This window comes from Lissotriton helveticus, chromosome 7, assembly GCF_964261635.1.
Source record: "Lissotriton helveticus chromosome 7, aLisHel1.1, whole genome shotgun sequence".
NCBI lineage: Eukaryota > Metazoa > Chordata > Amphibia > Caudata > Salamandridae > Lissotriton > Lissotriton helveticus.
In genome coordinates this window covers 1,755,524,169-1,755,539,156 of record NC_136068.1, presented here as the reverse complement: position 1 = coordinate 1,755,539,156, position 14,988 = coordinate 1,755,524,169, and the positions used below count along the sequence as shown (strand labels likewise).

The following is a 14,988-nucleotide window of genomic DNA, read 5'->3' as shown; positions in this document are numbered from 1 at the left end:
CCTTGCAGAAGCAGTAGTGAGCCGGGAACTGTGTGTAACCATAGGGCGAGTCACCGTGGGCGCTGTCTCCGTGTACCTATGCCCACGTTTCTGTTTCCTAACTGATAGGGACCGCTGAAGGGGCTGGTAGCACTGGACAGAGTCAGTCACATACAGGCAGACCAGCTGCTGCGCACACCCATAACGGGATGTTGCCGCTGCTACAACATATTATTCACACCAGACATAAAGCTTAGCTCATAGGGCAGAGAAACTACACAGGGCTGGGATACGCTTTGGACTTACCAGCAAAACAATGGAGGTGGTCAGCTAGATGCAGAGCGGAGTGAAGAGCAATGTGCCCTGGTACACACTGCCCCGGGTGCCGTAGGTGCTGCTGTGGAAGTTTCCAGCTGCTGGCACCGGTATAGGTTGTCACTGTGGTCAGTTCTGCGGAGCCGACTGCAACGGAGGAGTGGTACGCAACCTCTGCGTGCACTACGGGGGGTGGGCGGGGGACAGGGCCGTGGCCGTGTGTGTCCGCCTGCACTCATGGCGGGCTGCGCTGGTAGTGAGGCAAGGACGCTAGGGGTTTCTGCTGACAATCGGCTGTGGATCGGCTGTGAAATGCTGGCAGCCCTGCCCCTTGCAGCACTGAATGGGTGAGCTGCAGTGGTTGGATCAGAGAAGGGCCCCTGGTGCCATAGGCCAAACAACTTTAGAAGCACGGTGCCTGGCCACAACTGCCCTTGTCACTTGCTGATAGAGAGGCGGCCAGGAAAATGATAGTAATGCCCAAGTTTTTATACATGTTTAATAATATTCCCCTCGCACTAACGCATGCCTTCTTTAAAACCATCAGATCCTATATGATCACCTGATCAAGCAAGCTGCCTAGAATTAGCTGGAGCGCACTCACCCGTCCATATGAGCAGGGTGGGTTTGGTGCCCAAGACCTGCACCTCTATTACATATGCGCGAAGGCACAGTTTGTCCACTACTGATATTACAGCCCCAAAATACACACTGTATCTGGCTATAGAAAGAGATGATCCCCCAACCCTTTCCTCACAGGGCCATTCTTCCACATGCACGCATAGATGTCACACAGGCAGAAATCAAATATTCTATACATAAATATCTCACCACAGCGGCCTGGCGTGCACTTAGTTTTCGGGCAAACAGCATTGCATTGCTTCACTGCCCGGCCATCTTAGTTACACAGGATCGGTGACATCATCAACACCGGAGCAGCGGCCAATGGCGCGCTAGCAGGGCGGAGTCCCGGAGGCGGCCGAAGGGCAGGGGCTACAAATCCTGCGCAGCCGCCCTCCTGCCCCGCCCGTGCACCGCAGCTGCCGTTCCCGCAGCACACCGCAGGTCCCGCCGGAGCAGCATAAAGTTAGCAGGCTGGAAGTTGGCAGGTTGTCCCTGCTCGGGAGCCCCTGGCCGTGGCGCCTTCGCCCGCCCACCCATCGGGAGCCGAGGACCCGGCGCTCCATGAAGGATTGTCCCCAACAGCAGCGGTGAGGGGCGTGTGTGTGTGCCTGCGCGTGTGTGTGTGTGTGTGTGCCTGCGCGAGTGTGTGTGTGTGTGTGCATGCATGCGTGAGTGTGGCTGTTGCGTGCGTGTGTGTGCATGCGTGAGTGTGGCTGTGTGTATGTGTTAGTCACTTGCTGAGAATGTGGAACAGGAGATGTGCACGGCGCCGGGCTGGGCGTGCGCGCCCATGAGGTGAAATCGCCGAGGGCTTGCGCGTGCACATCCCCTGTCCCACATTCCCGGCAAGCCGACAACAATGGGTCTTTCGCTGGATAGCGAGAACTAAAAAAGGGTTTGATTTTGGTACCTGCAATGTCTCAGAGCATCGTACTAAACAATGTCATAAATCAGGGCTTCCCATGAGTCAGTAGCATTATTCATTAGTCAATGCTTGGATTATCGTGGGTGCTTACTTTCCCTGCATGATACCGGAATGTAGTTCTCGGTTTCGCCAACAAAGAGCGAGCCATCCCAAGCACCTCATCAGGCACCTAAACTCCCCTGCAAGAGACCGCGATGTAACAGCGTGTCTCGTCCAACAGGGAAGTCCCTGGAGTGAACGGAGAACTAACCACTGTTCGGTTGCTACAATGGAGGCTCAGAGATTTGCGCACTAGCACTGCTACTGCCTGTCTTGGCCTGCAGGTTCATAGGAGGAATCCAAATCTGAATCCCTGTTAGAATAATAGGCGGCGCTTTCAGGCTTCCACCGTCTTTATTTTTTTTCCGGCGGAGCGTCTGAGTCGCGTAATGCATGCCAGTAGGTGTAGTTTTGACGCAGGTGTAACTACACGGTCCGTGCAAGAAGGGCAGGCAGTGTACCAGCATTCATGATCCTGACATATTTTTCTTGGAGGAAGGCCCAGCTGCATACACCAAGATGCTAAGGATGTGCAAGGAATTTCTCACAGATACTAGTTTAACTAATAATTTTTGGTCTGTAAATAAAAGGAATCATGTCACTCTAAATTGGAAACTGGGAAGTTTGTTCTTCTCAAGTGGTCTAGTGAACCAAAATAGGTAATGGTGATTGTATTTCAGAGTATACTTACTCAATTAAAAAAAATATTAGGAGGGAAAGTTTGGAGCAAACAACTTTTTAATATTTTTTTATATATACTCCAAATTTAATATAGATATGGAATTAATAGATAAGACAGCTATTGAGCCCCTCTTGCTTTTTGATCGGTTATAAACAGGCAGAAATGTTTTGGAGCAGAAAAGAACATCCCAATGTGGGCACATGCCTACTCTGTTTGTACATAATGTAGAAACTTAGCAAGAATAGATTAAGAAGATTACAAGACAATAGAGATATAATAGAATAACATGAGACCTGGTTGCCTCCTTCTATCCCTAATTTCTCAAATCTTTTCCGCAGAATTGTGAAAATGTCAAGATGGTAGTGTGTCTACGCGTAACCAGTCACCGTAATGTGTAGCATGCAATTATCATCTTGGCATGACAATTAGATATCAGCTCCCTTGTAGTGTAGATTTATTAAGATACCCTTTCCGGGAAACTATATCCCAAATATATAAAAACATGTTTATTCTTGATATTACAGCCTTCCAGCAGTTGGCTCCCCTCCTTAATCTGCCACCCATACATGAGGAAGATATTTCTGGTCACAAATTAGGGTGAATCCCTATACAGGTACAATGGGGCAGATTTATGAAGGCCTTGCGCCGCCGGTGCGTCACTTTTTCCCATGTTAAAAATGACGCACCGGCGGAGCAAGGCCTTCATAAATCTGCCCCAATTAGTTTAAGTCATGTTAGAAATAGAAAACCGGTATGGATAACCAGGGTCAGTTGCAGAGATAAGAAGATTAACTATGAGTCTATGTATATACTTTTGTGTTTTTCTAAACACAGTCAAGGTTTTAGGAAATCCACTGTAATATAATATATAGCACTTTGCACTAGTGGAGAATGAGTGTTAGGTATGTGTGATTAATTTATTAGTAAATACAGGTTGGTGTTCGGGCCTTTTCTAGCCAGACTATTATTCCAGAAGTAATTAAATTTGATCTATACAGTGACTTATTCATATTGTGATGTATCCAGTGCGTTTGTACCATAGAATATTTATACTTTCTGTTTACTTCTTAGCTTTCACTGGTATAAAGAACAATCCTGAAGAAGGCATTTGCCGACACACGTTGGTGGTATTCTGCAAATCATTACCAGTGGCCTTTTGCTCTTTTTTCTGTGTTTTTCTTTCTGTTGTCCATGCCTAGTATAATTTATAATACTTGTTTGTTTGCATAATTTGTGGTTGATTCCTTGCTCAAATTGCACGAAAATGTATGAAGACTAATATTCTGTGAAAGAGTTGCATCAAATTGGCCATATATTAGTGCACATCAGCAAGATGAACAAAAACATGTTGTACATTGTGTATATTCTTTTTACTGGACAAAAATAATCAGATAAAAATGAAAATTGTATTTTCTTAATTTCTTGTTTATAATGTTCATTTAGCTAAGAATTATCTTTGGGCAACGCACATACTACATACATCATTAGCACAGAGCCCGGTGCTTATTTCTCTTTCTAAAATAGTTCTATTTCCCTGAGAGGGTTTATCCTTTTTTTGTCAGGGGCCCGTTACTTTTGTCATTTATATTATATAACAGATCTGGCCAGAATTGAACCGATTTTACTGTGGCACAAGGTTTGGGCTACCGAGTAGACAAATTTGAACTCTGTGAGGTGATTAGGGATTGCTTGAGTATGGAGGTGGGGTCATCTATCCAGTGGCTAAATTACATCAAAAAGTTCACGTGTGATATTGCCACCCAGAATATTTTGAAGATCCAGATAGTATCATCAAATTGACGAGAAAGTCTTTAAAAACACTTTGCCTACCACATTTACAAATGAATAGACTCAGCATGGAGATTGTTAAACAATCCGTCATAGAGAACCAATTAATGCTATCATGTTATGCTATCCAGCCATACCCAGTTTGTGTCCCTGGGCCCTATGAGAGGATGCTTTTAAAATGATTTTGCTCGGGATCATACATAGATTGGTGAGTTTCCCCATTACTAATGATTGATCAAAAACATTAGGTGCCTGCCCATGTGATGCTATATCACAACAATCTACATTACACGTCACCCTATTCTGTCATTTTCATTTGCACCCAAGAAAAAGATTATTAAAACCAGTTTTATAAAAGATGGGGCTGAGACAATGTCGTATAGCTTTTTTAGTGATCCAAAGTTTAGATGATGAACTGGCAATTTTAGCTGTTGTCTCTTTTCTGAAAAATGTTATGAACTATAGAAAGGTTTTATGAAAATAGCCGAGGTATGACTATTTTTAATTATCATGAAATCACTTCCTTTTAAAATGTGTTTTTAGAATGAATGTCTAGTACAGTGCTTTTATGATTTTAAAACTAAATTGAATAAAGTTATCTTTGATTTGATTTGATTTGATTTACTATCCTGTATCCGATTCAGATTTTTATTCAATATTAAGGGAAAGTAACTTTTAGCTAGTTACCCTTTACCTGCCTTCACTTCCAGGAGGCTATTCAGCTTCTGCCTATTTCTAGCCTCTCCTCAACCCTGAAGGAGAAATTAATGAGGTGTGAAATTCGTCCCAGGAGTTACATAATAGATTCACCTGAATGGGCAGGATTGCCTCTTCTAAGCTCAACAGTTTATGTATTAGGGTACTGTGGACATCCTGTTGAGACCACATTGTAAAATAACATTTGACAGGTTTGTTCAAGCCACATGTAACACCTTGCCACACTTGAAACAGGGACAAATGTATGCCAGGACAATTTTTATGTATCCCCTGTCGGGGTGCTACAGCACTACCTTTGTCCTACCAGAATTTTGTCACCTAGTTTGTTCTGTGTACAAGGCCTGCAAACTGGATTTCAGGGATAGATATGGGAGGACACTAGTCCACTCCCCTACACATCCATAACCTTTCTCATGGCATTTTAGGCCTCTTTGTAGTAAGACAAACAGGAATTCATGAAAAAGTGGGAATGGTTTCCATGGGACAATTTATTCCATTTGTTAGAGAGTGCCCAGTAGTCATCCCCACCCACTAGCTACTGTGAGGTATTAATGTGAAACCTAAGGTCCCTTATAAAAACACTTTCCGGCCCTGTGGAAGAACAGAAAAGGAAACCTGAAGGCCTGTACCTGCTCCCACTTGAACCATGATAAAGAAGTGGACTCTAGGGGCCAGTTCGCTGAACTCCTGTGTGTCTACAGGCACATAATAAACCAAGATGCCTTTTCTTTCTAAAATGGAAATAGACCAGTAGCAACTTGACCTGGGCTGGAGCTTGCTGTTAGCCTCTAATTGACCCCAAGTGAGTCCTTAAGTACTTTCACTGCTAGCTAGCTGTTACTCCACTACCCCCACTGCTCACATCACTGCCCCGATTCTCCCCAGATACCCTTCCCCCAGACCATCCTGTAATACTGACATGCCCAGAAAAGGCCTACATAGGTCTCTATTCCTCCATCCTCTCCCCCTATCCTACTCATCCCTATGAGCATGCAGCCACAGTTCCCAGAATTCCTTCCCTCAGGGCTCATCCTTTCATTACCTGCCCTACTTTCCCCCGCCTCCACTAGCTCTCTAATGTTACAACGTCCCATGGACCTAGCATCCTAATCCCATTCAAACATCTCAGTTGATGGCCAACATAACAAGATAGTACTCTGCCTACAACAACTTAAGGCAGAGGTAAATAGACTTTTACTTATCACTGAGGATCTGTCAGCTAACTCCAGACTAAGCTGTGCCACTTGGAACAATCACTATCCCGGATCACTGCCAAATAGCAGGTGTACCTGACTCCCTGCCCCCTCTTTACCTGGCAGACACCAGCCCACATCACCCACACACCCCATAGGTGGGCCTCTACTCTGCAACCTAACAACCCCTCTCGCCCCTTCAGATGTAGAGACTCCCTGTCAGATAGGGATATTCATCCCCTCCTACTGTCATATGATCCGGCACACCCCTCCAGCGTATCAAACTTGCAACAAATTGAATCTATCCCCACTGATCCCTTCAGGGAACCTAGGCAGAACACCAGAACATTAAATGTGAACAACGTCATGAGAGTCACCTCCACTCTACCTGCACCAACGGACACCAACATAAGTCTCATATGCATGCTCTTAACTGTAGATCGGCTGTTAAACACACTGCTGACATTGCTGACCTACGTCATCCTTGCCCAGGATCTCGATCTTGTAATGTTGACAGAAACCTGGCTAAATTACTCAGCTGCTCCCATCCTGGACTTCTTAATGCCTCCCAACTATAATATCATTAGGTTGGACAGAACTAGAGGTCAAGGTCGAGGCATCGCATGTTTACACCATAGCAATCTAGCAGTGAAAGTATTACATGCCGACCTCCTGCCGTCCTGTGAATACCTCTGCATTGAAGTGACTGGTTGCAACAATCACTCATGCAAACTGCACACGTTTTACCACCCCCCTCACAACAACCTTCCCTTTACAGAAAAGATCATGGACATTAGCTCAGTCAATGCTGATTTCCATGGCACTCAGATCTTCCTGGAAGATTTCAACCGGCACTGGAACGATGTAAATGATGGGGTGGTCAATAGCCTTAAATCCTTCCAACTTGACCTCAATCTAATTCAAATATGTGACAGCCCTACTCAGATCAAAGGAGCTACCTTAGATCTTGTCATTGGTAAGCCCAACTCCATCTTCCTTGATTTGATCCTCCCATGTGATTGGACAGACCACTATTGCATCACCTTCCTTATCTTGGAAGCAGTAAGAACAAGTGGAGCCCAGCCTTAGAATCCAAAAGGCTGTGGCGGTCCAATCCCTCCCATGAACATCTATATCACTTAAGATCCTTGAGAAGCATATACAATAAACACATCAGAGGCTCAAAGGTCAACTTCTTCAGAACACAACTGGACTAAGCAAAAAATTGTCTGTAAAATCTGTTCGAACTCATCAAGTCCCAAACTAATAGTCATCCTAACCCTTTGTCACTGGGTCAAGGGACACTGCCGAATTATGAAGAATTTGCCCATTTTTATAGAGATAAAACTATTAAGATTAAAACTGATTTACCCTCTGCCCGTGACCTCCTGTCGTTCAGTCCACTGTTCACCCTCCCTCCCCCAGGCTTGGCTATTACCGACTCTGTGCAGCCCTACTTCCTCAAAAACTATGCATCCTGGAGTCTGTTCCAAACCTTGGATGAATGCACTATACGGAAAATGTTGTTGACTTTGAAACCTTCCAATCACTACAATGATCCTCTGCCTGCGAACCTTTTCCCTGAAGCCTGGTCCTCCTTACTAACATTGTAGACTATGATCATCAATGCTTCACTTCGGCAAGGTGCTATTCTGGAGTGCCTGAAATTGGGTCAAGTTGCTTAGATTCTAAAGAAACCAACTGCGGATCCCACGTACCTGCATAACTTTCGCCCAGTCTCTAATATCTCTACCTTCGCAAAGCTCCTGGAGAAATGTGTGTTGGCCCAACTCTAACCACATCGACCATTTCCAACTCCTGGACCAATGCCAATCTGGTTTCCTCCCAGGCTATAGTACAGAGTTTGCACTGAGGCACATTGTTTACAATGCGCTAAGAACGTTGGACCATAATGAGTGGTGCCTATTGATCCTTCTTGACCTTTCATCAGCTTTTGATACTGTCAAACACGATCACCTAATTGACCTCCTGGAACACAGGATGGTGCTGTCTGGGCATGTACTAAACTGGCTCTCTTCATTCCTACAGAACAGATCGCAAAGCTTCAAGGTGAACCAATCTCTGTCCCATCGCGCTCCTGTCACTCCGGGCATTCCCCAAGGCTCAGCACTCTCTCCCAAGCTCTTTAACTTGTTCATGGAGCCTCTGACAGAAATTCTGAAAGCATCCAGCATTAACTATCATTTGTATGCAGACGATACCCAACTACACTTGAAGATTGTCTCCTACAAGGACATTAAGTCCCTCAACTCAGTCCTGCTGGATACACAAAGTTGGCTGATACGTAACCACCTGATGGTAAATGCTCTAAAAACAGAATTCCTCCCAATCTCACCCCACAAACAATCTCCGGTCTTGGAGCAATGGCTGACTCAGCTTACGGCTCTTAACTGTAGACCTCACCGCCTTGATTCGACATCCGCCCTGGGTAGTGTATTAGACAAAAGTCTGAACATGCAGAAGCACATCAGTTTCCTCACCAAAGGAGCGAACTTCCAACTCAGCATTCTTAGGAAGCTCAAACCCTTTCTCCCTGCTAATGACCTAAATGTAGCAGTGCAAGGATTAGTGATCCCAAAGTTGGACTATGGTAGCGCAAAGCTTTGCTGCTTGCCCAGAGTGAAGATGGCTCGTCTCAGGGTGGCCCTCAATTTCCCCTGACTTGCTGGCCCTGAATTGGCTTTCATATGAAGCTTGGATACAGTTAAAACTTGCATGCATGGCACACAAAGCCATCCACTTCAAGACCCCACCATACCTTGCTCAGAAACTGGAACTCTCATGTGGTTCGAGAGCTTCAAGAAGCTCCAGCACCCTTTTGCTCAAACCACAAAAATTCAAGAAAAAAGGACCTATAATCGAGCCTTCTCAGGTATGGCTCAGATGATTTGGAACTCCCTTCCCCCCGAAGTCAGGGTGAACCATTTGATTGTCCTTTTCAAAAAAGAAGTCAAAAGGCTCCTGATGACGACATTTCTGCCTCTATCAGGCTTCCCCATCTGAGTCTGGGACATAAATGTGGATTTGTGGCCCAGCTGCCTGGCTCACGAGAATGCAAAAAGAACAATCAGCCAGGATAGCTTGACTCCAGTGGCATGGAGAGCACGGGACCCACGTCTGAGCATACCCGTCCCACTCTGGGTGGTAAATGCAAAAAGAACAATTGATGGACAGAATACAGAACAATGTCATACATTCACCCCAGTGCAGAGATCTGGCCCTAAAACCATCCTTTTTTTTAGCTCACCATGCCATTCCAGTTTGGACCCAGCCATATGCAAATCAGTTTTGACCCTGCGCCCAATGGGTACAGTCCAGCCCAAACTGCCAGGCTTGGTCCTCCCTGGACTGGAAACAAGCATCTTAGGACCTGTTTCGGGCTTTCAGCCCTCATCAGCCAGGATAGCTTGATTACAGTGGCATGGAAAGCACAGGACCAACGTCTGAGCATACCAGTCTCACTCGGGGTGACAAATTCAAAAACAATTATTGATGGACAGAATGCAGAACAATGTCATACATTCACCAAGTACAGAGATCTGAGCCTAAATCCATAGTTTTTTTGCTCACCGTGCCATGTCAGACAATATAAGACTGTGCATTATTCGCTTTATTGATTCCGTGGTGTTTGATTGTATCCCTCTCGTTGCATGAACTGTAAAGCACTCTGATAGCCTCGATGGTCATATGCGCGCTATATAAAATGTTATAAATAAATTCAAATTAAATAGATTAGTGCCCTGCATTTCAAGCCAAGAGACCCTGCATGAGGAAGACCAAGAAGTAAATAGTATAAGTTCCTCCATGACCTAATTCAGATTTGCCTAAGTTAGCAGGACTAGGCCGCAGCCAAATTGAATTGACAGTTATTCCTACATGACACGGTACATTTCTGGTAATCTACATCGCTGACAGTAATTCCTCTTTTGGGTACTTAAGTATTTTCTCCAAACTAGAGGCAATTTGTCTCCCATCCCTCAAATCTTAGTAGCATATTCATGAAACGTAGGGAATGATCAGCCTTGATCGTTCCACCCAAGAAGGTGGAGGACTACAGAAAAGTAAAGTGCTTCGTGGCCAAGTGTTAAGGCACTATGGAATCTGAAACATGATGGAGCACCGCCCCTAATGTACCATGTAACTGTTCCCTTAAGCACCTGTGCTCAGAAATCAATTAATAGAACAAAATGTATGGATTCATGAAAGTTCTTTGAAAGTTTTTTCACTTTAACAAACAAGATCTTCTTACACAAACTGTGTACGGTGTGAGCCCTGCACCCATTGTCCACAGTTTTTGTCAGAAACATGTAATGATTGTGAAGAAAAAAAAACACTCCAAGTAGTAATGCTCAAAATCATTTTTCGCATTTGCTTTGTACATGTAAGAACCTCTTCTTTGTCATGTAGCATACACACAAAGCATTAGCTGTAACCATGGTAACTGTAACTAGTTTAAAACTAAGCTTGTGCAAATTCTGCCCTCCTCCTGGTAGGAGTTATCGGCGAATAAAGGTCCAAATGGAATTTTCTGCAATTTTAAAACTGCGGCACGTGTCTAAATGAACTCGGTAAACAGTGGCTTCTGCAGGCTATAAACGTGTTTTTTGTGCTTTTGTGTGATAAATGCCTGACTGTAATACATTCCATGGTGATAGCGCCATCTGTAACCTCCATACCAATCCCAGGGCCTCATTTATGAGGCTGAGCGTCACTTTTACGCCGCCGGTGCGTCACTTTTTGGGACGCACCAGTGGTGTCAAAAATACGCCTTGTTGCGCCATATTTACAAAGTGACACATTTAGGTAGATGCGTCACTTTGTAAACCCCTGTGCCACATTATACCGGCGCCAGGTATAATGTATGCAAGGGGGCCGTATTGACGCAAGAAAGGGTCGTAGAAGTGACGCAGTCAAATCTATGAGATTTCACTGCGTCACTTCTAGGACTCCATTGCGTCAAAATCTTGTGCCTGCCTCACGCAGGCGTAAGACTGACGCAGGCCCTTTCACATGGGGCTTGCCCCATGTGAAAGGATACATTGCTGGAGTTGTGTCACTTTTGTAACACACTCCAGCAATGCATCACTTTTGCGCTTACAGATACGTCAGAAATACTGAGGTATCTGTAACTCCTTGCGCAATGATGCGTCATATTGTAAATATGACGCATCATTGGGGTCGCAAGGAGGGCGCAATTGAAAAGTGACGCATCGCTGCTTTTTCGCAGCGATGCGTCACTTTTCATAAATGAGGCCCCCAGTATCCTGTGCACTTTCGTCAATTAGACTCTTTGGTGAGTAATAACATGTGTCAGAAGTGCTTTGCCTGTCTTTCCGCATTTAAATGACAAGATCTAGCATCACCAGCCATGTGCTTTCATCTTTCCATCTTCACCTAGAAACAATAGCACATTATGTAGCATCAGCATCTCTCTCTGTGGCTTACATTAGCCACAAAACATTCAGTTAACATTTTCGACTTTTTATATGTCTGAATTCCGTCTTCTATAGGTGACATACATCTCAGTATGCGACGCGGGACTATGAAATCAATTTACAACCAGAGAGAAGTTCAGACGTGACTCACCTACAACCGTAACGATCAGCGGATAAAAATTATAATTATATTTAATACTCGAGCGTCTACTGTGCTCATATCGGAAGTAGTATGTGCGAGTATCCCCTGTGCTGACGTCATCGATCCTGAGCGAACAGTCCCTCCTCGTCACATCTCCCACCAGCTTGAAGCGGCCTCTGGTGTCCGCGCGGATCTCTCTGGTTCCATCGTTTGAAGCCACAGCCGGGCCGTCCCAGGCCTCACCTTTAATGATCCAGTATCCGTGGGGTCTCTCTGCTGCCTCCCCCGTCTCCTGGATGGTGAACTGGCAGGGAATGAGGACGCACAGGCCTTCCTGAGCTGTGACGGTCTGGGGCACGGTCAATCGATAGTATTTATGTATAGCTTCATCGTCACAGAGGACACCTGCGGAGACACGAGGAAAGAGAATTTCAGCAAAGATGAATAAGGGTTTTAAGTAAAAGTTACAAAACATAAAGCCATATGGACATTCATGTATTTTTCAGCTGTCTTGACACAGTGAACATTGATAAGAGATGTTAAAAAAAAATCAGGGAAACCATTCTCAACATTTTTGTTTTCTGTGTGACAAAATGCAGCTCAAGCTACGGCCCTCATTAATGGGATTTTGGCGTAGGGGAGTGCAGCGAGTCTCCTTGCTGCACTGCCATACGCCAAAGTGAAAGGGCAGAAATGCACCATATTTAGGCAATATGGTACATTCCTGTCCTTTCTCCCTGTGTTGGTGCCATTTCGGCAGCCTAGCTCCAACTCAGGCACCCCTGTACCATGGTGGAATGCACAGTTGCATCTGATAATGTCCACAAGTGGTGGGGCCTGGTACCCAATTCAAACACAGATAGTGAACAAGTGAGCTGTAATTGCTTTATGCTATTTTTGGGTCCTCCCACAAGAACATTTTTGCAAAATTCGGCCACATTATCTTTACCTAAAGGACGAATTTTCCTTTGGAGGCACCATGGTCTTTCAAGATAGGTGGGGTGCACATACCAGGCACCAATTTATCAAGGAGTAATGTAACACAGGGCAGAAAATGAAGTTACTTCGCTGTGTTGCGTGATGACTTTGAAAGAGAAGGTGTGTAAGGCCCTTGAGGTTCTGTGGAATGCAGGCAGGTAGGATTTGCTGGCCACCGAGACTGAGCTCCTAGGAGAGGCTCCTGGACTTGGGATAGATTATTCGTAAAATATCCCTGTTTTTGTCCTGCCATACAACCAGCACTACTCGGGGAAACTATTGTAAAGAGGATCAGAATATTTCTGAGGAGATTTTTTAGACCGTGCTCATTTCCAGCAAGGAAAATCTCCACTGACTGAGAGTTGGGATCACTCCGGAAGAATGAACAAACCCACTCAGGGAGTGTCCACCGTGTTTGGGGAAACCGAGAGCGTCTGCTGGCCAGCCCACTATCCCCGCATGCCTGCAGGGCCCATGTGAGTAGATGAAAGTAGTGGGGCCGAATTGCTTTGACCTGTTCTTCTTACCTGGCGATCAGCCATATCTCCCGGACCTACAAGGGTGGTTGTTCGCGCGTTGATGCTCCTCTGCCTCGCTGGCTGTCTGCCTCACAGCTGAGGCTTCCTGTTGGCATTGCTGGATCCGGGGCTGAGGCCAAGCCCCTCGGTCTTTGCCAGAGCAACTGTCCAGCGCCGGACGCTCTTCCGCCATACGGGCCGTCAGACGCATATCTAAAGTTTTTGCGCTCCTTTGGGGATGCGCCCTGGAGATGAGCTGCGCTTGGGACTAATTGTGTCCCGATATCGTGGATTGGCTGTAGCTTAGCTGGCACTAGTTGTGCCCTGTAATTCCTGGAGGACGGGTTGTAACAGCAGTGGCACAGTTCGGGGAATGGCGTGTGCCGCTCACTCAGCTCCCAAATAGGGAGCTTGCAAGACTGTGCAAGTCTGTCCCTGGTGGAATCATTCAAAGGGGATGATTTGTTACTGGGACGCTCGGTGCCTGCCGTACTCGTCACTGGACTATATGTGTTTGGTTGCATCTGTGGTGGGCCAGGACTAGACCGACTGGAGCGAGCTCGCCCCGAGGGGTGTAAGGATGCATGGATGCGATACATTGTATAGGAGAGCCCGAGTGGCTCTCTACATCCCTCCTTTGTTTTAGTCCGATATCAAACACCTTCACCAACCTCACGGGGATGCACAAGCAAAGTCTCGGAGCCGTTGGCTTGGACCAGGGTTGGGCCGGAGGCTGTAGCGTTGGCTTTGGCCACAGGGAGGAGACATAACCCCCGCAGGGGTTCCTTGGCCCCTTCACTGTCCTGGGTCTGCCTGGTCAATCGGGGACTGGCCCCTGCCACTTGATCCAGTGGTCTGGGCACCTCAATGGCCGGACTCCACCCCGGTGATGTCCCTGAGAGGGGTGTCCTTGATGTCGTGTCCTGTGATATGTCAGTTTCAGGGTCAGCTTCCGTTTCCGTGGCCTTTTTGAAGCTGGAGACGTTGCGGGTGACTAGTTGGTGTCCTTTCCGGGGCGTCACCATCGCCCCGTGGACCCTTTCCACGACCCAGACCTCAGGTTCATACGGTGTTCGAAACTTCCACCCGTGGTGTCAGTCCTTGATCACCACCGAGTCTCCTAATTTGATCGTCGGCTCCTGCGCACGACGAGCCTCACTTGCCTTCCGTTTCATGGTCTCTCTCCTTGCCTGGACAGCCTCGTCATCCCTCGTCCCAGGAACCCAGGTTGGATCCGACGGTATGCTGTCTCTGGAGGCTCTCTTGAACAGCAGGTGAGCGGGGGCACATTTCGTGATGCTGTGAGGAGTTTGACGATATGCTCATAGAAATTGGTCAAGGGCTGTTTCCGGATCTTCCCCGCTGTCTACTGCGATGCGCAGCGCCTGGTTAAGGGCTTTCATCAGCCTATCTACCTCCCCGTTCGCTTGGGGCCACAATGGGGTGATCTTCCGATGTCGTATAGCGAGATTCCTCAGGTAGTCCTGGAATTCCCGCCCTTGGAAGGGGGGTTTATTGTCAGATTTGATCTCCTCAGGCAACCCCATTATGGCAAAGACATGGTCCATGACTTTCTTTACCTGAGGGAACGCTGTCGATATGATGACCTCAACAACCAGAAACTTTGAGAAC

The 14,988-nt window shown here is 46.4% G+C and overlaps 1 protein-coding gene across 3 annotated transcripts in view; it reads right to left on the bottom strand.

The window, feature by feature from the left end:
- LOC144770734 (sialic acid-binding Ig-like lectin 13) overlaps positions 1-14,988 on the bottom strand; it is a 767,717-nt gene that overhangs the window by 535,551 nt on the left and 217,178 nt on the right. For all 3 annotated transcript variants that reach the window (XM_078655472.1, XM_078655474.1, XM_078655473.1), the window contains one exon: positions 11,870-12,265. In XM_078655472.1, the coding sequence (XP_078511598.1) occupies positions 11,870-12,265 (396 nt within the window). The remainder of the gene's footprint in view (positions 1-11,869; positions 12,266-14,988) is intronic.